Source organism: Poromitra crassiceps (assembly GCF_964638095.1).
Source record: "Poromitra crassiceps genome assembly, chromosome: 19".
Classification (NCBI taxonomy): domain Eukaryota; kingdom Metazoa; phylum Chordata; class Actinopteri; order Beryciformes; family Melamphaidae; genus Poromitra; species Poromitra crassiceps.
In genome coordinates, this window is record NC_139646.1 from 5,682,559 (window position 1) to 5,709,539 (window position 26,981).

Sequence of the window (26,981 nt, forward strand, 5' to 3'; positions counted from 1 at the left end):
ATCATTTAACTATTGGCTGATTAACTGACCCACTTTCCTTCAACACAAACATAAATCATGAATTAATATCATGTTCTTTTATTTAAAGTAAATATCTGTACAATCTACAAAACAATTAAAATAACAAAAGCATTCACAATTGAAGGGGGGGGGGACTATACAAATAAAGAAAAAATAGTACAAAGAAATTGTTCTGTAAAACCAGAAGTGAACGCTAACTGGACTTATTGCATCTGTCAAAGATCTCAGTGAGTTGGAGTTGGTGAGAACATTAATGGAACTGGCTGAACTGCTTTTTCTCAACTCCAGGTTTGTGAAGGCTGAAGATCATCCTGGAGCCTTTCCACACACCCATGTGATACTGGTGCGTGGCCAGGATAGTGCACGACGAGCAAAGGCCATGGACAGTGTCACTGCATGAGCATGTTCCACTGAGCTTCGTGGGGTAAGACCTGAGCGAGCTGCAGGCAGCAGCTGATGGTGGGCTCATAAAACACAGTGTCCGGCTCCTCCTTCTTCCCCACTCTGGCCCCGCCTCCTGTCCGGCCCACGGAGCGGGAGAAGAGTGACGGTTTAGGACATCTGACGAGAGTTCGCTTCGTCACACAGCCCATGTCTAACAGTGCCTGCAGAGGAGGGGGGGGGGAAATAGAGAGGAAGTAAAAACACATTTTAAAGAGACAGTTGAGCATTCTAAGGGTAACTTTGGTTCAAAGGATTTCTGTTGACTCAAGTTTCCCCATTCATAAAACATCCAATACCATTTGTAACCCCCCCAAGTTTCATTCAGTCCAATAGGTTTGAATGAATACATCTACAGCTAGCCTGCTCTCTCAGATACCAGTCTGATAATTGTTACACCCCCTAGGGGTTATAATAGTCACTACAGGAATAGTGACAAGGAGAGAGGCGTAAATAATGGGAACGTGAAGAAACGCAGGGAGAGAAAGTGGCGAGAAAGGAGGGACAGTAAGTAGCAAAAACTGAACACTTCCAAGGGAGTCTCTCTTCTCCTAGCGGTAAAGTATATCAGTTGACAATCCAGTTGGTGATGGTTGTGATTCTTATTTTGATAAGATCACCTAAATGTACCATATTTTTCCTAGTTCATCAGTTGGTTGTACAACAGGTAGTCCAACAATACTGTATAACAAGTGTCTTTTTTTCTATTGCCCAACTCAATAGACCCTTTTCACAGCAGCCATTTTGTGTCTCAAGGCAGGGTAAACACAAGTGTAACCAACAAGATTAATGATGGTTTCCAACTACCATTCCATTTAGGTGTTCTAGTGTCGGGGCCCCTCATTAATGTTGTTGGGTACACCTGTGTTTACCCTGACTTGAGACACAAAATGGCTGTGGTGAACATGGTCTATTATTTTATAATCAAAGTTCACAAGTCTGCAGCCCTGACTTCTAGAGGAGAGGCATCATCTCTGTCTTGTTCCACCTGTCAGTGTGCGCGTGTGTATGTGAGTGAGTGTGCGCGTGTGTATGTGAGTGAATGAGTGTGCGCGTGTGTATGTGAGTGAGTGTGCGCGTGTGTATGTGAGGGAGTGTGCGCGTGTGTATGTGAGTGAGTGTGCACGTGTGTATGTGAGGGAGTGCGCGCGTGTGTATGTGAGTGAGTGTGCACGTGCGTGTGTACCTGCAGGAGGTCCATCAGCACCATTGGCTGCAGCACATCTCGATAGTGCTCCATCAGGGACAACTGCGTGAGTCCGGGCCGGGACATGATGTGGTACAGGATGCCCTCTAACATGCCTTTACACGCAGGCCGGTTCAGCTTGCCGTCCACCATGCGCCACGGCCGGCTGATGAAGCACAAGTCTTCTCTGTGGGGACGGGGAGTCGGGGGGATAGAGACACAGAAAGATCAAAAGAGAAGGCAGAAATGACAACATTGGAAAAGTGAAAAGCATGCACAATCAAATCTGCAATAGCAATAGTTATAATTCTAATGAGTCATTAGGATATGAATAATTAAATGAACTCCCTTCCCAGCTCACTACCTACCCGTCCTCAGTATCAGCTGGGCCTGCTGGGGGTGAACATGCTTCATCATGCTTTTCCTTCTCTTTCGTTTCCTCGTTGTCCGTCGGCTCTCCCCCCTCCTCTTCCAGCCAACAGCTGGCGCGTTTTTCCTCGGTTTTGTTCTTCTCCTGTGCTGCCTCTTCAGGCGGTGTCGGCTTCCCTGCCTCTCCCGAGTTTAGCGATTTGCCTTCGCTTTTCTCATCTCCCGGTCCTCTCTGCCGTTCCGGCTCATCTCCGTTGGTCGGTTCCTCGCCCGTTACCTCACCGGACAGTCCGTCTTCAGCCCCTCTCCCCTCGTGTCCTTCTCTGTCCTCGGCCACCTTTTTTCTGGGCGGCTCCCCTTCCTTGTCCGGGGCTTCCAGGAATCTCTTGCGCATGAAGGGGATGTTGTGCTGGTTCTCCCAGGGAAGCAATCCGTCCTGGCTCAAGCGTGACTGGGAGAAGGCCTTGGCATTTGTGGTCAGGAGCCATGATCCAGCATGCCGCATGAGCACCCAACGCGGCCCCAAACTCCCCACTTGTAACACCTGGCCTTCTTCCTGTAGCTCCTGGGACGGGAGAAGGTCAGGACAGACAGACACACGGCAATCAGACACTAGGAAATTCAGTGCAGAGACAACAAACTCACCAGAGCATATTTTTTGCGGCAGTAAGCGTGTTTACCTGGAGATACTGCTGTAGGCTCCTGGTACGGCCGGAGTGCGGCTCTGCCAGGTGGATGCGCGCCTGAGACAAGTCGTGCATAGCCAAGCCACTATGGCCGGCCTCGTCTAAGCTTCTCCTCAGCTCAGCACATGCTTCCATGTCCTGAGGAGAGTAGCCCCTTTGGTGAATCAAACGCACGTCACCCTCCTCCACACAGGAGGGAAAGGGAGATGACAGCGGGCGGACAGAGTGAGTGAGAAAGGAGGGGAGCAGAGACGGGCCGCATTTAGAGAAGTCCAGTGGTGCCGAGTCTAAAGCCAAAACAGAGGAAGAGGGAGGTGTAGAAAGAGTTATTTTCTGCGGATCGGATTCTGTTTCTCTACATGTCTCGAGTGTATGCATCAGTACCTACCCGCCGTATGAAACAGCTGGTGAGCAGGGGTATTGCGCAGCTGAAACCTTAAAATACAGGACTCCACCACGATGCTGTCGTTGGGGTTGAGGTTACGTAGTTTGACTAGAAGCAAAAAAGAAAGTTTTAGTAACGCATCCGAGTTCACAATAAAAGACCGTTGGACCCACAACTGAGATGTGGGGCCAACGGTCGATGTCAATTCTGATTCTACAGACAAATCGGCCCTTTGTTTGCTAAATAACTTTTTGCCTGCCGTTCCTATTTTATGTGCAAGGAGATAATACTCAAGTCAAACTCATACACGTTGTTGGAAACCAAAATGTACTTTCTGTCTATAAAATGAATACAGGAGGTGGCGGTCACATTTGCATTCATCTATCAGAAACAGGTAGTTATGACAAAAAAGGCAAACCCTACCTATGCCAGGACAGCAGAAGCCTCGCATCATCAGGTAGTTGGTGTGTGAGGCCTGGTGGGACTTGACCTCCAGCCTCTTCCTCCCCTCACACTCCTCCGCATCGTCGTCATCATCCTCCTCTTCCTCCAATGCTGCCATACTAAAAAAGCCACAAGTTAAGTTTGATTTTAAAGAATGATACGGATATATTTGTTTTACTCTGTCTAGGTTGTCTTCTCTTTAACATTATTCCTGCTCTCTGCACACATTCAGCCTAGTTGGGAGATATCGGGGCTTGTTTTTCCCTCGGTTCAGAATAATCCATTTACTGCCATTCATTTTTGTACAGTAGGAAAAACAACTTCAATACAGATAGGTAATAATCATCACAGAAAACATGACGCCTTCATTTGGGTTTGTCAATGTTTCCGTTCTATTATTTCATTTTGCCCAAGTGTTTTAATATCAATGAGCATAATATGCACCTGACACCCACAGGAAGAAACTGAAGTCTTGAAGAGGAAATTGAAGAACTAATCCCTCAAAAACATGTCGAATTACAAACTTTACAGTCACATCTATGGAATTGCAATAATTTCAATCTAGGCAAGTTCATTGCAGAAAGGATGAAAACGGATGACAAAAAAATCTAATTTTGCACTGCAAAATGATAGGGGAATTGTAAACTAGACCTAGTCCTCAGTAAATGGAATATAACTCTAAATGATACTTGTATTTTCCTTCTAAAAATGAACTTCAGGGATTTACAGGGGCAGGCGGTGTCTGGAATGGGTTTGGCAAAGTATGTTTTTGAGAACTGAGCTGTAGTGAGAGAAAGGAAATGTGAATACAATAACAAGCAGCGATTGCTTACGACAAATCAGCTCGCTCTCGATGCATGTTCATACAAGTATGTATTATGTCTCACCTCTTGACTATTTCATTGTCCACCAAGTTGCTGTCCACCACCACCATCTGTTTAGGTATGGACACATGTACAGAGAGCAGTCCGAGAGTCATGAGGCTGAGAGAGGCCACACATGCTCCCCCTGGCGAATCTAGAGGGAACCGCATCATGTCAGACACATCCGGAGGTTCCTCAGCAGCTTGAGGTACGGGGTTTGATGTGGGACCCTCTCCCGTCTCCTCTTCAGGGGGCAGAGGGCCCTCCGGAGGTTCTTCAGCAGCTTGAGGTACTACGGGGTTTGATGTGGGACCCTCTCCTATCTTCTCTTCAGGGGGCAGAGGGCCCTCCGGAGGTTCCTCAGCAGCTTGAGGTACGGGGTTTGATGTGGGACCCTCTCCTGTCTTCTCTTCAGGGGGCAGAGGGCCCTCCGTCAGCTCACTGGGGGACGGGTCCTGACTAGCGCCGAGTGTGAAGGAGACTTCTGGGTCTTTCAGGTGACTCAGTACTTCTGGTTGGCTCGTGCCCTCTGCATTCTCATTGTCCAGTTCTGTCTCCATTTTTCCTTCTTCCTCTTTGCTTCGGTCGTTCTCTCCTTCCTTTGTCGAGACATTATTCCCTTTTTCTGTCTGTTCCTCTGGCTCACCCGTTACTGTGTCGTCTTCCTTTCGTTCGCACTGCTTCTCTTTCGTCTTCTTCTCCTCCTCTCCCTCATCTTTACCCTCTTCTTTCTTGCTCTTTTGACTCCCCTGCTTTGACCCGGCTCCCGTCTCCATCGATTCGCTCTCGTCTGGCCTGCTCTGCTTTTCGTGGTAGAACGCAGTGATGGGTCTGTCCTTTGCTGCCCCGTTCTCAATTAGAGTCCTCAAGTGGTGGAAGACATCTGTGCACAGCGTGAAAGGAAAACGCCATGCAAAACACCTGTCAGTAAGGAGTGGGAAAGCCATGGTCAAAACGCTTTGCAATCACAGGTAGCGTGGCATGGATTCAAAAAGTGATGCTCTCCCCTGGTGACGGTAATAGTACAATCACTAAGCTCCCCTATAAGCAACAGTGCATTTAGTCATTTATAATGAGCAATAGATAGATGCAAGTCGTCCGAGTACTGACTGGTTGCGCACTAACTTTCATCCGGCGATGCCTGTACCTGTAGTAGGACTGGGACAGCTGGTAGGACATGGGCAGGATGGGCAAAGCTCGGTTCTTCCTTGGCCAAGAAGACTGGGTGATGCGACGGCGGTTGACCAGACCCTTCTTCCTGCACTTGACGAACACTTGGCACAGCAATTCCTGGCTATACCTGCTGTACGTGTGGAAGGTCTAAGGGGGCAGACAAGATGGATAATCAGAAGATTGCGCGTCGCTGTGCGTTTGTGTGAGCGTGTATTTGTCGGCCTGGAAAGGGAAAAGGGGAGGAGGGTGGAGACAGAGGGAGGCAGAGGGACATCTAGACAGACTTTGTGAACTGTGTTTGTGGGCGAGAGGAACATCTGTGCAATCAATACAATGACTGGTGGCTGTTGGCTGTACCTGAAAAGATCTGGAGGACTTCATCTGAGAGTTGGACATGCCCAGAGTGCTCTGGATCAAGTTGTGCAAGACTATAGAGTGGATGTCGTCCGCACTGCAACGCACAAGCACATGGACACGCACACAACTTTAACACAATACATATTCAAACGTATGCAATTAAAACTGAGAAAATCCAATTAAATCCCTACCAGTTGATTGTGTCTTTGAAGGACACTCCTTTTCCATTGTCTATGGTGCAAACCGTAAACCTGTAACACACACACACAACAATACATTTCACACCATAGATCCACACCTGCAAGTCATACTCAGTTTCTTGTTCCCTCCATCACTCTCTGCCTTAAAGGAACACTCTGCCCATTTTCAACCAGCTTTGTATCATTAGAACATCAGTAGTATATCAGAAAACTGTAAACGGGTTTGAAGTCTGTCATTTAATTTGACAGTTATTGAGTGTTAAAGTGTGGACCAGTGACATCACTGGTCCACACTAACTCAAATGAATAACTCATTAACTCAAATCAACTCTCAATAAACATCAAACTAGATGAATGATGAATAGTTTGACAGTTATTGAGAGTTGATTTGAGTTAATGAGTTATTCATTTGAGTTAGTGTGGACCAGTGATGTCACTGGTCCACACTTTAACACTCAATAACTGTCAAACTAAATGAAAGACTTCAAAACCGTTTACAGTTTTCTGATATACTACCGATGTTCTAATGATACAAAGCTGGTTGAAAATGGGCGGAGTGTTCCTTTAAGTCAGAACTTCTACGTAGGAATGTGAGATCCCCCTCCTCCTCCTCATCTTCCTACCGTGAGAAGAGCTGGTGTTTTGTGTTGGGCATCATGACATCAGAGGAGGCCACAACAGTGCTGAACTTCTGTCTCAGCAGCTTTGCATACTCAGAGAACGCTTCAGCACAATCCTAAAACACAGCAACACAGAAATATACAAATATGCAGTCAGAAAATCTATTTCTATTACACATGATTACACATAATATAAATGGACAATACATGCCAGCAAAACCATAAGATGTCCACACACCTCTGGGTTCTCTGGATCGGTAGGTTTCTTTGTCTCCAACAGGTTCATCAGAGATGTGTCCTGGTACACCTCAGCCAGGCAGATCCTGCAACACATTAATTCAGTAAACAGTAGACTGAGTTCTCAGTCTATCCGTGTGTGTGTGTGTGTGTGTGTGTGTGTGTGGATGTGTGTGTGTGTGTGTGTGTGTGTGTGTGTGTGTGTGTGTGTGTGCGCATGACCTACCTGTAGTTCAGAAGAGTCTGAGGATTCTTGAGGATGTATCGTGTGCGACGTCCGACAGCAATAGATGTTTTATCCATAGATTTCTCAAACTCTGCTTGGAGCAGGTCCCTCACCACACAGTAGGGTACGAATGGCCTTTTTAACTACAACACATCAACAGTGGATCATTTCACACCATACGCCGAATAAATGCATCCGTTTCTGACTATGTAATGACTTTAACACTTTCAGTGCCACGGCCCTTGGGCAAAAGGTTGCTTGCTGTGCCACATAGGCCGCAATGCATTTTAAAACAGTCATATAATTTCTTTAATAATTACTATGTAAACACTGAACACGCACAAATAACGATGAGACTCTCTTCTATCACCTGCAAAAAAAAGTTTATTGATCCCATTTTCCGTTCTTTAGTTATGAGCCGGAGAAGATAGCTTCATTGAACGAAAAACAGAGCTTTTTTTCTACGAGCTGAGATAATGAGCCTTTTGTGAAATTAAACATTTCAAGCACATCGCTGACTCTGAAGCTAATTTTCTGATGTAGTCACACCTCAAAAATAATTTCCTTCAATAAAACAGTGAAGGCAAGGGAATTTTGTTTGGAAGAATAATATTTTTAGCTGAAACCAGCAGCGCTGGCGCCTGCATGCGCTGCTGGTTGCAGCTTCTTGCTGATCTTTTGCTGCTGGTGGGCATCGGATATTCTGGCTTGCGTTTGCCAACCCTGTCCTGCTGTCTGGGTCTGTGTTGTGTACTTGGCTCTGCGTGCCCACCTCCCCCCCTCCTCCTCCTCCCCCCCCCCCCCCGTTGTGGGAGGAGTGTCTCTCTGCTCTGCTGTTTTCCCTGCCTGTGCTCAGCACTGAAAAAGTCTGCTAGATCCTGCTTTTTTACAGCCGCGTGTACCAGCTCCCATGCTTCAAGTTGAGAATAATAACAAATCCACGGCTGATCATGCAAATGGGTGTTGCAGCCGACACGGAGGCTGTTGCAGCGGACAACGAGGTGCTCAATTGTGATAGCAGATTGGCTGCTGCAGGGGCACAGCTAAACGTTGCTTCAATGAAGCAGCTGCATACGGACGGATGCGATGCGATTTCCTGCTTTTCCCCAACGACATGGGGACTTCTTCTGTGTGTTTCACTCCACGTTCTCTCATCTGGAGAGCGCTGTCGCCACCTAAGGGTTCTGTAAAATAGGTTAGACACATTCAATACCTCTGATACTGTAAGAGGCGATGTAAGAGGCATAGATCGACACCCCCCCGTCAAAAAAAAAAATTCGAGTTATTGACGCCATTTGGCGTCGCTGGCACTCTACGGTAAATTTCTAATGACGCCATATGGCGTCGCTGGCACTGAATGTGTTAAAAAGGCTCAGAACAGAAAAAAAGAATCCTAACCTATTCAAAAAACAAAAACAAGTTATATTCATCAAAATCTCAGCTAATGTTTTATGTTGAAAACATCTACGAGCAGCTAAACAAAAACTCTTGAGACAACAAATTGCATATGGTGTCTTTTGTGTGAATCTCACTACCATAATAATGCGAGGGGTTCCACGCAGCTCACAATTGCTCCACTGGCATGCGTGAGTGGAGCAGGGAAGCTACAGGCGACCGCACGAAGTGTGCGAGCTGTGCGAGGCACGCTAGAAATGAGCATGCGTAGCGTGCAATATTTCTAGTATCCATTTATATCTGAGGTGAATGCTTCCTCATTAGGCTGAGGTCCAAGAGTAGAAAAAGGACAAATTAACAGAAAATAAATTTTCTTGGGGGGAAAATGGTTAGAAAGTATATTGTAGCCCACACATGGGCAACATGCGGCCTCAGGGCGGACCTGGCCCTTGGACCATCTCAATTCGGCTCCCAAGGTCCTCAAAGAGAAACAAAACAACCCCCAAAAACTCAATAAAAGGCAGAATTATGTTAATAAATCTCATCTGCTACAGCCATTGGATTTGTATCACTATTATATCAGGAGATTAACGAGAAATTACCAATCACAACAGGAGAGAGGGTTAAAAATAGGGAGACTCCCGTGAAAATCTGGTGTTGGCAGGTATGATCTCCAATGTGTGGCCTTTCGCTTACTTGATGTATGTCAGTATGGCCCGCAGGGAAAAAAAATGTTGCCCACCCCTAGCCTGTGTTTAGATAACAATAATGTTTGGCAGAAATTACAGGATTGCATATTTGTGTGTGTTTGAACACCGAAGAATGCGCTCAAATGCGTCCGTTGTACATTGGTCTGACCCAAATTGATAAAAAAAATATAAAAAAAGAAAGAAAGAAAGGACAAGAGTGCTGACCCTTTTTCTTTTCTTTACAGTTTCCTTTGGCATTGCACCAGAGTTGTGCTGGCATTTGGTGAGTTTGGACAGTATTTGTGTGTGTGGTGTACCTTGCTGTTGAGCAGGTGTGAGGCCACACTGCAGAGCATCATCAGTGAGTCCTCCTGGAGTGTCCAGTTGACACGTTGTCTGGTCATCCTCTTCAAAGCTCGGTGGTCGGCCTCATCATGGGCAGGGGTGCGTTTCTTTGGCTCTTCGAGGACAAACGCACGCAAACGCATAAAGACATGCAACAGGGTCTTTCCTGCATAGAGGCATTTCTGCCGCCTCCAAAGAGGTTTTAACCACCCCCCCCCCCCCCCCAAAGGCCCAAAAGACGAAAGGAATCCGACAATGACCGATATATTTGAGTTCAGGACAACCCTGACTGCATACTAACTCAAAATAAAACATTTGTACTGTATCATTTTAGAGAATTTCAAGTTAAAGTCCCACATTTGTACCTTAAAATGGCTTCCCTGCTAAAACTCGTGGTGCTGTAAAAACACATTGGTCCATAAGTTCTGAGAATGACGGATATATTTGAGTTCAGGACAACCCTGACTAAACTCAAAATCAAGCATCTTTTATACGTATCAATTTAGTGCATTTCAAAGTGAAGTCTCACATTTGACTTTATGTCTGAAACTCGGGGTGCTGTGAAAACACATTGCTCCATCATTTCTGACAATGACTGACTAAATGTGTGTTCAGGATAACCCTGACTATACACTAACCCAAAAGTCTAATGTGTACGCATGTGTGTAGTCACCCCCCCAAAGGCCCATTATGAAGCAGGACAAACCCTGTAACACAAACACACACACACACACACACACACACACACACACACACACACTTCAATCCTGGATGAATTGTAATTAGTCATAATTGTACATACCTTTCCTCTTCTTGCGTGGGATCTTGACGATGTCCTTCTTGGTTCTCTTCAGTCTCTTCTGTCGTTTCCCTCCAGCCACCTGCTGGTTTCTGCTTGCAGGCTCTACAGCCAACTGCTCAAAGCGTACAAGAACAGGGACTGTATGTCATTGTTGCAATGTACAGAAAATGTGAACATCTTCACAAGTGCCAATAAAAATGTATCTCCAACACGGCATGATAAAAAGTTTAGTACTTTATTATGTAATCATTTATCTCTATTAATTATTCACGTGACTGTATATTAAAGATGGATGTTATGTGACGTAATTTTCAACAAAAGCTAAATTGATATGATTTTTACCTCAACGTTCACCTCTGTGACCAGTGGTCGCTTGGTAGTCACATAATGAGGCCACGCCGAGCTTCCTATGGCTCCTAGATGTACATTCATACACAGACACACATACGTTGATGAACAGGAATGCAATGGAAATGAATAGGTGCACTTAACACTGCGGTAGCTACGTTTGGACGAAAGAAAACAGGAAGAGTAAAGAAGGCATCATCACTGGACAAAGAACGTGTGTAATGGGAGAAATAAAATAATTATAATATAATAATTACAGACACATTCCAAGCAACTCACCAGCTTTGAGTGCAATCCTCAGAGAATCTTTACTCAGGAGGCTCTTCAATCTGCTCTCAGTCATCTTTTCACCACGGTTCTGAAAACACACACAAGCACATAGATTATTAGGGAAAGTCAAAACTAAATCTACGCCTAAAAGCAAACTAAAGGGAATATTTTGAACGTGTGTCGCTGTGTGTGTACCTTTGTGATAGCGAGTAAATGGTTGGTCCACAACCAGTTGCGTTTGAGATGAGCAAAGAATTCAGAGTCCAAACCTCCGGCTCCGTTGGCGTCCCCCGGTATCGACCCATCGTCACGCACTTCACGACTGCCCCTGTGTGTGTTCAGGCGACAAATAAACAACGATTCTATTTTAATACACTTTGGTGAAATGATATACATTTGTACTGCGCTAAGTTGTTTTTCTATCAGTTATTAAAATGCATTTAGCTTCTTTCCTGTCGATTCCTCACCTCTCAGAGAACTTTGGTGATTTAGCTTTTTTTTTATGTACAGCCGCACAATCAAAATATAACTGAGGCGACACATAGAAGATGTATGAAGAGCTATTTAAACCAGCCATCTGCATATTATTGTTGTTCTATGTCCTATACATTGTTCTATGTCCTATACATTGTTCTATGTCCTATACATTGTTCTATGTCCTATACATTGTTCTCCGCCTACCTTAGCAGATATGCCATTCCTAGGAAGGTCGATTTTTTCCCTGCCAAGGGAGGAGGTTCATCCTCTTCTCCTTCTCCTTCTCCTCCTCCTCCTCCTCCTCTCTTGCTACGGATGACTCCTGAAAATACAAACACACACAAGCACACACTGAAAGTCAGTATAAAAGTGAGTAAGTGTGTCGACACATCAACGCTTCAGTGATACCACACCAGTGTATCTGCGTTTATGTGTGTGTGTGTGTGTGTGTGTGTGTGTTTGTATGTACCCAGTGGCGTATTGAGGCAGACGCACAGCAGGTCAAACCAGTACTTTTCTACCTCTTCGGCGGTGGCGAGTGTGTATTGCCGCCTCTCAAATGGTTTGCCAGGCGACTCTTTGACCAGCCAGTAGTGCGGCTCACAGCTGGTGGTGTCAACAATTGTGGCATTTTTCTTCAGGTAAACAAACACCTGGACAGATATGGAGAAAAGGGGAAAGGAAATACATATCAGAATAATGTTTCTAGGGTAGCATGCTTGATTTCCTTTGGTAAATTAAGAATGTGAAGTTTTTTTAAACCCCATTTTTGAATTCGGTTCAAATGTAACAAAGGATTAACAAATAGCCTCGTCAAAGGTTTGTGTGTAGGGAGAGGATCAGTGCAGCAGTCACTCAAGCCGTTTTCCCACATGCGTACCGGAAAATTACCTGTAAGTCAATATCGGACATTTCCCTGAATTTCCCTTCACACCTTAGTGCTGCATGTGGGAATCTAGTCGTCAAATAGCCGGTATGTTGGGGGGCGGGGGGAGCTTATTTGGGGGGTCGGCAAAACTTGCCACACAATAAATCACACTCGTTTGACATTTGCAGCGTCAAGCCAGCGTAATAAACACAGCCGATTTCCCCCCTCCCCTCTCTGCTCCAGAGAGGCCAGTCCTTCACTCAGTCCTCCGCAGCAGCCTGACACAGGACAGACACAGCGAGAATGGCAGCGGCTTGCAAGCTGCCCAACGCTTGTAGCCTATGTATGTAGAGAAAGCAAATGCACGAAGCGAAATGTGGAAGTAGTTTGCTTTGATGTGCGCGAATGATTAGATGATGCACGCTGGAAGTGAACGTTAAGCAACGTGTGTACACCTCGCCCATGAGAGAAGGAGGACCGGTGTCGCGGAAAATGACTGCACCCGTTTCTCACTTGAGTCTGTTATAGCGCATACCGCTCTTCTGACTGGCTCGAAACTGGTGAAATCTCCGCGACGACGGGGTCGCGCTTATACCGGCACGACGACTTTCCCACATGCAGGCAATAGACCACGTTCCGGTCATTTAGCGGTACAAAGCGCATGTGGGAAAACGGCTTCAGTCACAGAATGTTGATTATTGGTCTCTTATTTTTGTGCAGTGTTGATGTAGGATGGATAAGATAGATAACATGAGGTTCATGTGTACCTGGTCTTTATCCTGTGTAGTGTTGATGTAGGATTTATAAGATAGACAACATGAGGATCATGCGTACCTGGTCTTTATCCTGAAACTTCTCAACAGGACCAAACTGCAGCAGACCCATATAGGTCAGTCTGTTCAAGTTCTCATGGAAAGTGAAGATGTACTTCCTAATAAGAAAAAACACACAAATACATTTTAGAGTGTGTGTGTGTGTGTGTGTGTGATTATGTGTTAGAGCAGGGGTGGGCAACTATTTTTCATGGGGGGCCACATGAGAAACCCAGATTGTTGCCGGGGGCCGAACAAATATTGTCATGCCGTAACCAATGGATGGGCAAACTTTGATGATGAAATGTCCTCGCTACCAGATTTTGCTCAGCGCCTTTGCTCCCCTGATTCTAAGTAGAGTCGAATCGCTTGGTTTGAGCAAGTAAAACAATTTTTATAAGCATTTTAAGCAAGGTTTATGGAAAAATGAATGGCGGATGAAATCCCATGAAGAGGGAGAGGGGGTGACTTTGGCACTCAGACCTGAGCCTACTAAATATTTAATGAACCACTCATAATTGTCAAAACTGTGTATTATTTTCGAAAATGTCAATGTCATGTAACATGTTCTTTACTTCAGTGGTGCAATGCTTGTTTGAGCTAAAAATCCACAGCAGAAGCTTTTTCTATTAATTAATAAGGCCTTAAACTTAGAATCAGGGGAGACAATGCAACATTTCACTCACACAAAAAAAAAAAAAAAAAAAAAAAAACATTTTTACATTTTTTTTACATTTTTTCCGAATTTCGATTAAAAGTCGACTTTGGCCAGCGAATTTCGAATAGTGTTTTTGCTACAAATGCCCATCCCTAAAAGGATGGCTGGAAGCAGCTCCACGGTGAAGGGAAGTGACTTCAGTTGCGTGGAAGTGGTTTGCTTACAAAAGAGCATGTACTGTACTGTATAACAAACCACGCTCATATTTGAAGGCATATTTGAATATTTGAAGGCAAACTGTTACATTTATGCTGACATACAGTATACAACTAAACTATAACACTTTGCTGCAACACATTTTGTTGCAATATAATGTTCTTTAAATTGATAATAAAATATGTTTCAGCATTTTGTAATATCCTCAAGAATATCGTTATCATCGCAGAAATACCCTGAAATATCCTGATATTATTTTAGGGCCATATTCTGAGCTGCCACCTCCGTGCAGCTCTGTGGCTGTACAGCATTGACCCCACTATGAGAGGACTTGCAGTGCCTCTTCCCAGCCTGGGGCCATGCCGCTACATGCTCCTTCAATCAGATAGACCATCTGGCTGCATGTCACATGTAAACATTCCTGTCTGTCTGGCTTCTTCTATCTCTCTATCTCAGAACAGACAGGTCGAAGTGTGTGTGTGTGTGTGTGTGTGTGTGTGTGTGTGTGTGTGTGTGTGTGATTATGTGTTAGAGCAGGGGTGGGCAACTATTTTTCATGGGGGGCCACATGGGAAACCCAGATTGTTGCCGGGGGCCGAACAAATATTGTCATGCCGTAACCCATGGATGGGCAAACTTTGATGATGAAATGTCCTCGCTACCAGATTTTGCTCAGCGCCAGGTTTAGAGGAATAACTCATTTTAAATTAACAGTTGTGATGTCATTATTCAGTCTTAACCACCAATATTTGATGCTTTTCTCACTGACTCCTCTGTCACCACCTGCTCTCCCTGCAGAGCTTGAAATTAACTTTTTTGACCACCTGTCAATATGGCTGCTAGATTTTAAAGTTACCAGCCAATTAGAATTTCCACTAGCCAAAATGTTTTTCTTGAAATAAACCAGAATATGAGTGGGTTAATTTAAGTATAAGTATCAGTAAGTGGCCCGGGATTCTCAAAGCCTGTGTTGAGGGTCACACAAGAGCAAAAATGCACACTTGAAGCTAAATAAATCCAAAAGCAACGAGTTACTTATTTAAATTTCTACTTCAATGTAGAACAGTAATTTCTTACACATAATATTACTTTTAGCCTTTTAGTCATAAATTTTATTGAAATATATTCCATATTCCAGACTGAAATGCTATAACAGAGGTGGAGTATTGGCCAGAATGACATGAGCATTTGGACACTTATTCAGTAGGTATCTTGCGTGTTGAGTTCAGGTGCACTGTAAAAAAAAAAAAAAAAAAACGGGGCACGGCCCGCGGGCTGTACTTTGCCCATGTGTGTGTTAGAGAGAGCGTGAACAAAAACGAGAGTCACCGTTTAAAAAGCAGCTGTCTTCTCATTTTGGATGGGAGAGCTCGAACAAGATAGTGCTGCTTCACAGGATCGTCCAGATACGCCTCCAGTCCATCTACCTGTGTGCACAAGCAGAGATTAATGAAACGCAATGCAATGTGTACAGAGACAGTTGAGGAGCCAAGCCTGCTGTTTTGGGATCGAATCTCACCAGCACTTTGTCTCCAGCATCTCCCCTAGTCTGTCTCCCTATCTGCTGTCTGGATAGATAACGCAGATGATTTTTGAGTTTGTGCTCTCACCTTATAGTTGATCTGTACAACCTGTACGAAGATGGAGAGAGGCAGGCAGAGCAGCAGATCGTTGATCAGAGCCCAGCCGAGGCCAAAGCCCTTGTGGATGGGGATTGGAGGCATGAACCTCTTCCACGAATCTTCATCTGCATACACTACCAGATACAGGTGGTAGATGAGAGAAAGAAGCAAAGTGATTAGTGAAAGCAGTCATTTGAACACCTGGCCTGACTTCATACCACTGTTCAGTCTCACTCACATGACTTTGCGTCGACAGAACAAAGACAAACACTCCAAAACAAATAGGAAGGCTCCTTAAATACCGGCTCGAATGCTTCAGAGAATGTAAGACATGAGGAATTTTAAAGTGCTCACACAAGCCACATTGTCCACCTCACCTTTCAGATCAGATTGAGTATGAACAATTCTTGATGAATCGTTCGACTCGTCCTCCTCGTCACCGGACGATGTCACGTCCATGGTAGGCGGGTCCCCAGCGGTGGGGGCAAGCTTTTCAGATGGGTGCGTTTGTCCGTCTGTGTTTTTGGAGCTGTGTGCGTCTTTGTTGGGGCCCGAGTGTGAAGCGGCGAGTGTCTCTGACTGCGTGGCATCGGGATCCGTTGGTGCTTGTCTGGGCGTGTGGGCGCCGGTGGCGCTGTGTTGGAACGGGTGTCCATATATAAGGTACCAGAGGAAGTTGTGGACAACGCGCAGACGATGCATCTTAGGCTGGAATCCCAAGGACCTGCTCATTCCTTTAACTACAAGGAGAGAGAAAGAGAAAACACGGGGCGTCACAATTAATATAGAGTGGTGACTAGGGGTGTCACGATACACTAATTTCACGATATGATACGATACACGATATTGGGTTCACGATAACGATACGATATTTTAACAATATTTTTTTTAACAAAAGTAAAAAATTTTTTTTTATTTATTTATCATTTATTTAACCATGTGAGTCCCGTTGAAATCGAAACCTCTTTTCAAGGGAGCCCTGGGAAAATAGTCTTTCATTTGAAATAGACAAAATACAAAACAAATATTGTTTTTGGAAATTGTTATTATAATAACTAGAAAACAACATGGAAGATAATGCTTCTCTTGCAATAGAATGTGTCACTGTCACAAACTAAATGTTTGTTGCATGGTGAAAGAAAAATAAAGTATACAATCTATTTCTTAAATAACTCATGCTCAATGGTCCCTAAACTTGTGTAATCTTATGTACCCCTTGAGCTGTTTTGCCATGCCAGTAGTAGTCTACCCCCTCACTCATGCGTGTTGATTCTGCTAAATTTGTTCTATTATTTTACGATATCATTTTTTTCTGACGATATCGTGACGCTTCGATATCGCGATATATCGTGCGACGAAATATCGTGACACCCCTAGTGGTGACCGAAGGGGGGGGGGGGTGTCTACTTCTGACATTATTTGAGCAGATACAGAACATTACAACATACAGTCGAGAAGACCGCTATGCAATCACACCTAACCTGGTATGGGTTTGAACTCCTCATATTGTTTCTTTTTGTCTGCTTTGCCCTTGTGGGATTTACTTGGGCCGGCGGTCTTCCCCTTAAAAACATTTCCTTGTTCTTTCTCCTTGGCTTTCTCCTGAGCATGCTGGACACTGATGGACAGAGCAAGAGGACAGAGGAGACATACGACAGTGGAGATAGTGGACAAGGGAAGGAAAGGAAAAAAGGCAATTAAAAAGATCAAGAAAAATAGGTAGGCTCACTCAGTGCAACATAATAATGGGCAGATTGACTCATGACACATAAACCTGCATGATGACATGCATGGAAGGTGCAGTGGTTCTCTCATGCCCCCTTTGAAGGAAGAAAAATGTCCATGCCCGACAAAATTAGCTAATTTTAAAGACGAGCTGAACCACACAAATGTCTTTAGTTTTTCACTTTTTCACATCAAAAGCTCATTTTTCAAGATTTCATTCATAACAGTAATCTACAGTTTGCTGACGTCACATTGCACTATCAAATTTCAACCCCATTCCAACCAATCATATCACGACATGGCAGCTGTCAATCAATCTTCACTTCAGGAGAATTTTCTCCTCGAAATGAAGGGGGAAATGGCAGCCTATAGTGCCTGTAACCTGGCAGAATTTCTAGCCCATAAACTAACTAATAACGTGGCCAATTGTATGTAACATACAAAATAAAACAAACTGTAATGTCTTCATTTGATGTCGAATGCAAAGACATGTAATTGGCTCGTTAAACCGCATTCCGGGAATACCGTTAACATCCGCGGGTCTTACCAGGCCCCTCTGAAATTCTGTTCATCTTTAACTTTATTGAATCAACATCAAGATAATGACCATTCCTTTCACCTTTCTTTCAGTCATTTATGTTGCTCAAATAGAAAAAGAAATGTCCACTTCAACTTTATCAAGCCACCCAGCCCACCATCCCACCCTCCCCCCACCCCAGCTTTTTCAACAATAGAGAAAAATCTAATAAATTCTGCAATCACTTTGCTGGAACAATAACAATAAAGTTAAATCTGTGGAAAAATAAGGAACAAATTCAGATATGTTGCAAGAAAGATGAGCAAATCAATTCACTGTATTAGTGGCACTCTCAAGTCATGCTTAACATTGAGCTGCATGACTACATTAACCCCTCGTTTTTCCCGTAATCCTGCTAACAGTCAAACAGACAGACAGACAGACAGACAGATGCCACTGAAAATAACCATCCTTGGCGGATGTAAAAATGGTCACTATTGTTAAGGTGATCCCCACATTACTAGAGCGAGAGTAACTGACTGCACTCACCGTGCAACAGAATAAGAGCTGGAGATTCGAAAGCGGACCTGGTCTATGGCTCTCTTCACAATATCATCAGTGGGCTGAATGGAGGGATGAACCACCATATCAACCTGCATGCGGAGGAACATCAGAACAGAGTGGAGACAAGGAAAAACATTACATTCAAAATTGTTGTTCTAATCCTTGGAAATTCAGCTGATTTTCAAGTCTGTGTGTACCTTCTTGGTGATTCCATCCTGTATGACTGTGGTTGTGTACATTTTAAGCATGCCTTCTTTGGACAGACAGTGCACGAGACGTTGAATAGACTTCTTGCAACACTTGTGTTTGACGCCATCTTGCTTCTCTTCATCATTGATCATCTTCTGTAGCCTGGAGAAAGACGTGTTTATATTTATGTTCCCTGTCTCACTGTGCAATACATTGTTTTAAACTTAACTGCAGTGTTTTCCCTAGAAATGTTTTCAGGCCTGGAGGACTTCAAAACCTCGACCGATCGCAGGGTGGACCGTCGCTGGTGAAGCCAGATTTGGATAATATTAACATTAGGATGACTGTGATGTCATTATTCAATCATTAGTCATTTATGTAATTATTAGTAAAAACAAATTCAGGCCTGGCGGGAGCCTCGTTGGCCTGTACAATTGTAGGGGAAACACTGAACTGACATGATGTTTAGGAGAAACTGACGTGTAGAGTCCCTCGATGACCTTGATGCTGCGGACAGCCTCCACAATCATGTTCTTCCTCCTCAGGAGGCGGTACGTCTCATGAGGCCGCTCCTGATTGGATAGCCACCTTTTGGATTTGATCTGAACCAATCAGATGGGGGAGGTGGGTTGACTTGCAACTTTCTGACACCATCAATCTTGATTTCAAGCACTCAACTACTGATCAGAGAAAAACCAAACAGTCAGACGAACCTTCTTCTTGGAAATATCGTCAACAAGCGTTATGATGTCAGTTGTTTGGTCACTGGATGCATTCATAGCCTCACTCTGCTGCAATGAGATGTCAGGGCTTAAGATGGACTCCTCCCCCTCCTCAACAGGAGCTTGCTCTGATGGGAAACACACTGCTTATTAAAGAGCAATAAAACCAAACGTGTTACTCTTTTAATTGAGAGAGCCAAGTGTCTCCTGAGACAAATCCTGGACTGGCTGTGTTTACAGCAAATATAAGACCAAATGAATGCAATGTGCGCACTGTTGGATATACGTATGCATACTTCTGGTTTGTAACCAGTTTGAAGTTCATAAGTAGGTAAAAGCTCAAACAAACGTATCCAGCAAGTCATTCTCCAATTCAGTGTAAAAGTTGTCTTTGTTGATAGCATCACAGCATTGAGACTCGTTGCTCTGGTGAAATTACATTACTTTACGTTTAGTAAGATTGGTTCATGTTCATATATATTGATTTATCTGTCCAGGATCAGAACAATCACATTCCGTAGCAGGGAATGTCTTCACTCTGAAAGCTACGCATGTGTGGTCAACATGTTAGATTCCAGATGTTGCTTCTGATGAACAAACGGTAACCTTTTATTGCTGCTTGCAGAACAGCTAGAAAATGAAGTGCAGCTGTCCAATATCAGCTCTCACCTGTTGTGGCAAAAGACTCAACAGACTTCTCATTGGTCCTGGATTTGCCATCAGCTGGAGCTTCAACTGAGTGATCACAGAAAACCGGAAAAAAATGGAGGGGGGAAGCAAAATTGTGTGAGGAAAATAAAAGAGACGTAATTTCTTATTAAACAAATATGTAATTTGGCTCTCATAGCTTGTTGCTAAGATGTGCAGTTTGGCTTATGTTACATCTACAGCCCCATACCACTGTTTTGAGTGTACACCGGACGGCAAGCTCGGGGTTGGACAGCCTTGGAAGTGATACTACTACAGTGTGTAGTTCCTTGAATGGCCACTTGAGGCTGGCTCCAAAAGGGAGTTGTGTTCCCTAGCAACACAATTCCATGGAAACAGTCTATATAACTCACCCTTTTAGAGTAAAATAGAGAAAGACTGTTTTGGGTATGATTGACAGGTCGCCTGTCCAGTGATCGCGCAGTTTGCCGATCCCAGACCAATAGCAGGGGGCGGGGGCTGGGAAACGCCTGGTCTCGTGCAAAGCTGCGCAAGGACCCCAAGATTGCGACGGCCCCACTAGGCTTCAAAACCGGAGTCCAAAAACCAGTGGGTGAAGTCACTGTGACTCTGTCCATATGTTTTATACGATCATGATAATAATAATGGTGTACAGGTGTGTACTCACATGTAACAGGTGTAGTAGGGTGTGTGATGTCAGGCTCTGTCTGTTTCGTCCCGGTTTTCTTTCGTCTGTTTCTAACCCTGGGGGTAGGTGTAGACTTGGCGTTCCGAGGTGTGACTTTAGGGCTTGCGGAGCTACAGAGCAGCATGTTGCGCTCCTGCTCCTTAGCAAACTGTTGTACTTGGTCACTCACGTCCACACACCTGTCAAGAGATGTGACCACAGAGCAATATAACATAATGCTATTGGATATCAAGGGACAGAAAATAAGAATTTCATAAAAATACAATTAGATCGACTAAAAAAATACACACTTGTGGCTGATGTATTTTGTTGTCCTCTGCCGACCCATATCCTCCATGAAGCCCTGCAGGGTGGAAAAGTCACATATAGGCGTGTGGCGTTGTGAACACAATACTGCCCCCGTCTGGCAGGTTATTAGAGCCCTTAGCAGAGACCAAAATGTTACCGTCACATCGTCTCTCTTCTTAGTGCACTGCTAACAACCTGTCTTTAGATGCAAACACCACTTTCACTTCAAACTTTCACTAGATCATTTTGGTACAAATGAACAGCCCAGGCCTTACCTTGATCAAACCGTCCCTCTCCAGCTTCCGGCACACCATACGAGCTTCCAGGTGGCCAATGTTCATCCTTGAGCCTATGGCACTCTGGGAAATGCCCCTTGTGCCAGCGGAGAGTACTAAATTAACAAATAAGAGAAAGACAGCAATTAGAACAAGTAATTTCAACATCAGGAAAGCATTTGGCATCAATATAAGCCAAATATTATTTGCTCATCTCATTTCTATGTGCTGACAAAATAAATGTACTTTTGACAGGAATATGAAGTCTTGTCAAATTAAAGGAGAATTTCGGTTTTTTACACCACAGTCCTCATTTCCAGCTTAAAATATGATGTTTTCTACCCACAAATACTTTTGGGTTCATTCGGATCCCCACAGAAGATTTGTCGCACCGAGTACACTCCTCAAACACTCAAACAGGCTAGAACGGGAGCCTGCGGGGCATGCTGCACGCGCTCTGTAAATGACACTTTTTCGGTCACATCGTGGTTCATTCTGGTTGTAAATGTAATTATTTAGCTAATAGCTAAAAGCTAAGCTAACAACAACACAACAGTCAACGTTGATCTGCCCCGGATGGGGTTACAGTGCTCATCTTCTTCTGTGGTTTCTCTTCTTACCACACTTCTTCAGAGAAACCACAGAAGAAGAAGATGAGCACTGTAACCCCATATGGGGCAGATCGGAGCCGACTCTTTTGTTGTTGTTAGCTTAGCTTCTAGCTATTAGCTAAATAATTATATTTACAACCAGAATGAACCGCGATGTGACCGAAAAAGTGTCATTTACAGAGCGCGTGCAGCATGCCCCGCAGGCTCCCGTTCTAGCCTGTTTGAGTGTTTGAGGGGTGTACTCGGTGCGACAAATCTTCTGTGGGGATCCGAATGAACCCAAAAGTATTTGTGGGTAGAAAACATCATATTTTAAGCTGGAAATGAGGACCGTGGTGTAAAAAACCGAAATTCTCCTTTAACCCCTTTCATTCAACTGAAACCGATGATCCCTACTCTTCTGTCCAGCGAGAGAATGAAGGACCAAACGCACCAAGATGATAGGCCTGGAAGAGGAGATCCCTCTCCATGAGTCGCCGCTGTGGAGCCACACCGTTTTCATCGTCGTTGTCGTTATCAACAAGGAGCTCCTTTTTCACATATGGCTTGAGCAGTTTCAGACAGTTCACTAATCGTCTAGTCCCTGGAAAACATAAGATACATAATGTGGTGTGTGTGTGTGCATAGGCATGTAGGTCACCAAAAAGTAACAATATGCATCAGTTATAAGCATCATTGGATGCTCAAGTTCATCTGTCTAGAAAGCATATGACTCAATGTTGCAATTCGCACAATCTACAGCTCTGTCGTTTGAACTTCCAATGCGACATACCTTTTGCGGTGAAGCAAGGCCCAGCGCTAGGATTGATCTCCTCCAGAGGAAAACGGAGACACTGAGCAAACTTGCCGGTTTGCATGTATCTATGCAGGCGCCTGAAAGACCTGTCGTCCAGATTCTACAAGAAAACAGAGTAGCGATAATTGGCACAAACAGAAAGACAACCACAAACAGACTAACAGACCTACACACACACACACACACACACACACACACACACACACACACACACACACAGAGATAACCACAAACAGACTAACAGACCTACACACACAGAGATAACCACAAACAGACTAACAGACCTACACACACACAGAGAGATACTCACAAGTTGTTCTTGGAGTGTGATCAGGGATGCAGTCTGACGAGGGCACTCCTGAAGGATGTTGGACATGGCCTCACTCAAGATTTCATACTTACTCCGCCTGGACAGAAAGGAGGGGGTTAAGGACATGTTTTCATACTATTTAGCGTTAATTACGGTAACAGTTTTTCTCTTGATCTTGTCCTGGTGGTTCTGCTCCTCTGCTCAGCTGATCAACTTTATGAGGGAAATTCTGCTTTTTTATTTTTGGGGCATTTCGTCTTTATTTATTTTGATATAGGACAGTAGGCAGACAGGAAAGGTGGGGAGAGAGAGAGAAGGATGACATGCGGCAAAGGACGGCAGGTGGGATTCGAACCCGGGTCGGCCGCGCGAAGGGCCAAGCCTTTGTGGTTTGCGTGATACCAGGTGAGCTACCAGGACGCACAGGGAAATTGGGCTTGACTGGAGGGTCCCTGCCCTCTGAGTCTGTTCAGTTCAGTACAGCACAGATGTTTTTCCTACTGCTCTTCACCAAATACAACTGACAAATCTCAGCTGAATATGCAATTTAAACCAAACAGAGGTAAAATGCCCCTTTTAGATTGGCCAAAAAAGGCCAGTAATATATCCACAAACTACTGTCTTTTTCTTCGGTCTAAAGTTACAAAGCCGGTAGTGACAGCCAATTAGACAGACCTGCAAGCTGCCCAGCTGATTATCTGATCAGCTGTGAACAGCACGCGATATAAATAGCACACCAGCTGTAAACGGTATATTTTGACACTTAACACCGACATCAGTGCTTCCTACAGGCTGAAATTAGACTTTCTTAAAGGTTAATTACTTTAAATTGTCCTTATATTGTGTCCAATGGAACCCAAATGCGGCAAAAGCGATTACCACACGCTGTTGTAGAGTGTAGAGTGTGTGTAAAAAAACTTGTATAAGTGGTTATTTTGATGTAAAAAGGTATTACAAACCTGTTTACGTGAAAACGTTTGAGTAGCAGAAGTACAGAGTGTTGCTGAGCTCCTGAAGCCACTCGTCTGAGATGAGACTGCATGGTTATGAGACAATGTGTGACAAGAGACTTCCTCATGTAGTGCATCCTTCCGGCATCTGTCCTGTCCAATCAAAACACTGGTTGTTAAAAGGCAAATAACTGAAGCCCAGCTTTCAACAAAGACCAGATAAAGTACAGCAGTTAACACTGTGCCCAGTTAAAGTGTGTGTGTGTGTGTGTCATACTTGAAAGAGCAGGCGTGCAGGTCGCTTTGTAGCTCTCCTTGCCAGCGAGCCCGCCCCACTCGTTCCAATAAACAGTACGAGTGGTCATTGAGTTTCAATTCGGGATCGCTCTCGACGCCGATCAGAGCACGGAATCTCACCGCCTGAGATGCCACAACAATAAGCTTTCGGCCAAACCTGAAAGGTCATACAAGGAGGTTAAAGAAGGTAGAAAGAGGGGAAATACAATATGGCACATATTCTCAATATAGCATTGCTGTGAACCGATTTTTTTTCTCTCGGTTGGATATTCACTTGATTTGTTTCGACCTAGGATGTGATTATTTCCCTGTGACATATATGTTCATGATCTTTACTTCATTTAGGTATTTGCAACCACCCCCCAACCAACAAGCCACATTCACTCTACAAGTCTACAATTTATACCAAGAAAACATAGCAGAAAACTACATTTTTTATCCTTTACATGGCACTGAATCATAACGCAGGTTAGACATTACGATGTTGCGGACCTTTGAGGAAATTTTCTCGAACTGGACCTCTCTGGACTTTTTGTGGAATGCCACTTTCATTTAGATCAATCAGCTTATCACAAAATGTTAATGCAACATTCAACCCAATACAGGACTATGTACTGGAAGTAGGCCTACATGTACTTGGAACTTAATGATGCATATCTTTACTGCATTACACTCTCATAACTGCATTAGAACTGAAGAACTTGTGTGCATGTAAACATTGCCAATAGCAAACATGATCCCACATAATGAAGTCATGCAACAACTTTGCAGTTCGACAATAGGAACAGAAAGGCTCGCCCGCTACGCGGCCTCGCCCGCCCTGCAGCTGGCATACGCAGCTCGGCCGCTGCGAGCCTGCCCTGCAGCTCGACTGCTGGGCGTGCTCAGTTGCTCTTATGACATCACTGATGAATGACATCACTGATGATTAGGGATGGGCATTTCTAGCAAAAACACTATTCGAAATTCGCTGGCCAAATTCGAATTTAATTCGAATTTCGAAAATAAATAAAAAAATGTATAAAAAAAAAAAAAAAAAAAAAAAAAAAAAAAATTAACATTTTTAATTTTTTTTACATTGACATTTTCGAAAATAAAAAACAGTTTTGACAATCATGAGTGGTTGTGGTTCATTAAATATTTAGTAGGCTCAGGTCTGAGTGCCAAAGGGGTGCCAAAGTCACCCCCTCTCCCTCTTCATGGGATTTCATCCGCCATTCATTTTTCCATAAACCTTGCTTAAAATGCTTATAGCGATTTGACTATACCGGTACTTAGAATCAGGGGAGACAATGCAACATTTCACTCAAAAAAAAAAAAAAAAAAAGTTTTTTTTTTTTTTTTTTTCGAATTTCGAATTTCGAATTTCAATAATAAAAGTCGACCTTGATAATAACAACGATTATTCGAAAATTCGAAATTCGATGCCCATCCCTACTGATGATGCCACAACTTTGCATCTTATGACATCACTGATGACGTCATCAGTGATTTATGACATCACTGATGACATCATCATCAGTGATTTATGACATCACTGATGACATCATCATCAGTGATGTCACGATGACAATCTACAATTACTAACAAAATTCATAGGCAAAGAGCTGGCGTTCATGTTTTTACTTAACACATCAATCATAAATGGAATGTATTATCTTTGAAGATATAATTCCCACGTTGCTGAATTAGATATATACAGTGTTTATTTTCACATATTTTAAGAACTGTCCTGTGTAATCAGTAATCACTAGTCAATCTAAGGTGTGTGACAGTTTGAAAAAGCAGTAGGTATTCAGTGTGGCTATTTCCAACCCCTCCCTCCTTTGCCTCGGCTACCAACCTTTTGAAAGCCTCCTCCAAGGTGACCACGCCTTCGAGGGCTTTGGAGCGGATCTGGTTAGTGACATCTCTCCTCTCTTTGAAGAGCACACACGAACCCTGGATCCCATACTTGTTTTCTAGAATGATGTGGACCGGGTAGATGTCTTTCGTCGTGTCACAAAACCTCTCTGCTGCTTGAATCCCTGTGTCTGGGTCTATGTCTGTATACCTGAAAACACACGTGCACACATACATAGATACAATCACAAAAGTGTAGGCCCACCTAGCTGTGAGATTTGTACCAATGCTTATAGAGATTCTTCAATACCAATGGAATGCTGCTATTTGAATGTCGCTAATTACAAAAAATCTGATACCAAGAGGCACCGTGCACCATGATGCAAGAAAGAATGAGATAACGTTAACGTTAGTCACCTGTCATACAGCACAAGGTCCCCCCTCTCTTGTGGAAGTTCATAGAATTTCAAATCAATATTGTGTACAAGTGACCTCCAAATAAATTCCTTGGTGTGCGTGTCGAGTTTGAGGGGAAACTTGGGGTCTCTATTTTCAAGTCGTATCCATAGACAGGGAATGGTTATCCCGTCAAGTCCCTCTAACGCCACTTCATCCTCAGCTATACTCAGCGCATCCATAGCATGGCAGTGGCTAGGCTACCGTTGTTTAGCTAAGTTAGCATGCTAGCTTCCCAACACGTAGCAAAAGTGGAGCTTTCGAGATCGCAAGCAATCGGAAGAACCTATTCGCGTTACTGACTTGCTTTCGAAGCGGTTTGTTACATTTGTAAAAAGTATTAACAAGAAAAACGTGGTCACAAATCGCTTT

The 26,981-nt window shown here is 43.9% G+C and overlaps 1 protein-coding gene across 1 annotated transcript; it reads right to left on the bottom strand.

Moving 5' to 3' along the window:
* Nucleotides 1-154: 154 nt before the first annotated feature.
* On the bottom strand, nt 155-26,839 carry gtf3c1 (general transcription factor IIIC subunit 1). The gene is made up of 40 exons (XM_083655306.1): nt 26,571-26,839; nt 26,155-26,364; nt 24,292-24,468; nt 24,024-24,167; nt 23,065-23,161; nt 22,731-22,854; nt 22,392-22,541; nt 21,348-21,463; nt 21,075-21,127; nt 20,764-20,963; nt 20,097-20,162; nt 19,419-19,555; nt 19,186-19,307; nt 18,714-18,867; nt 18,502-18,605; nt 17,192-17,328; nt 16,088-16,450; nt 15,699-15,844; nt 15,418-15,515; nt 13,237-13,333; nt 12,004-12,187; nt 11,739-11,856; nt 11,253-11,385; nt 11,067-11,145; nt 10,782-10,855; nt 10,440-10,551; nt 9,610-9,752; nt 7,209-7,351; nt 6,984-7,068; nt 6,749-6,861; nt 6,117-6,176; nt 5,926-6,019; nt 5,543-5,715; nt 4,420-5,316; nt 3,512-3,651; nt 3,092-3,196; nt 2,698-2,990; nt 2,017-2,582; nt 1,649-1,835; nt 155-626 (listed from the first exon to the last, which is right to left on the bottom strand). Exons 1-40 carry the CDS (start codon nt 26,789-26,791, stop codon nt 411-413), a joined length of 6,831 nt encoding a protein of 2,276 aa, XP_083511432.1. The 5' UTR covers nt 26,792-26,839; the 3' UTR covers nt 155-410.
* Nucleotides 26,840-26,981: the final 142 nt, after the last annotated feature.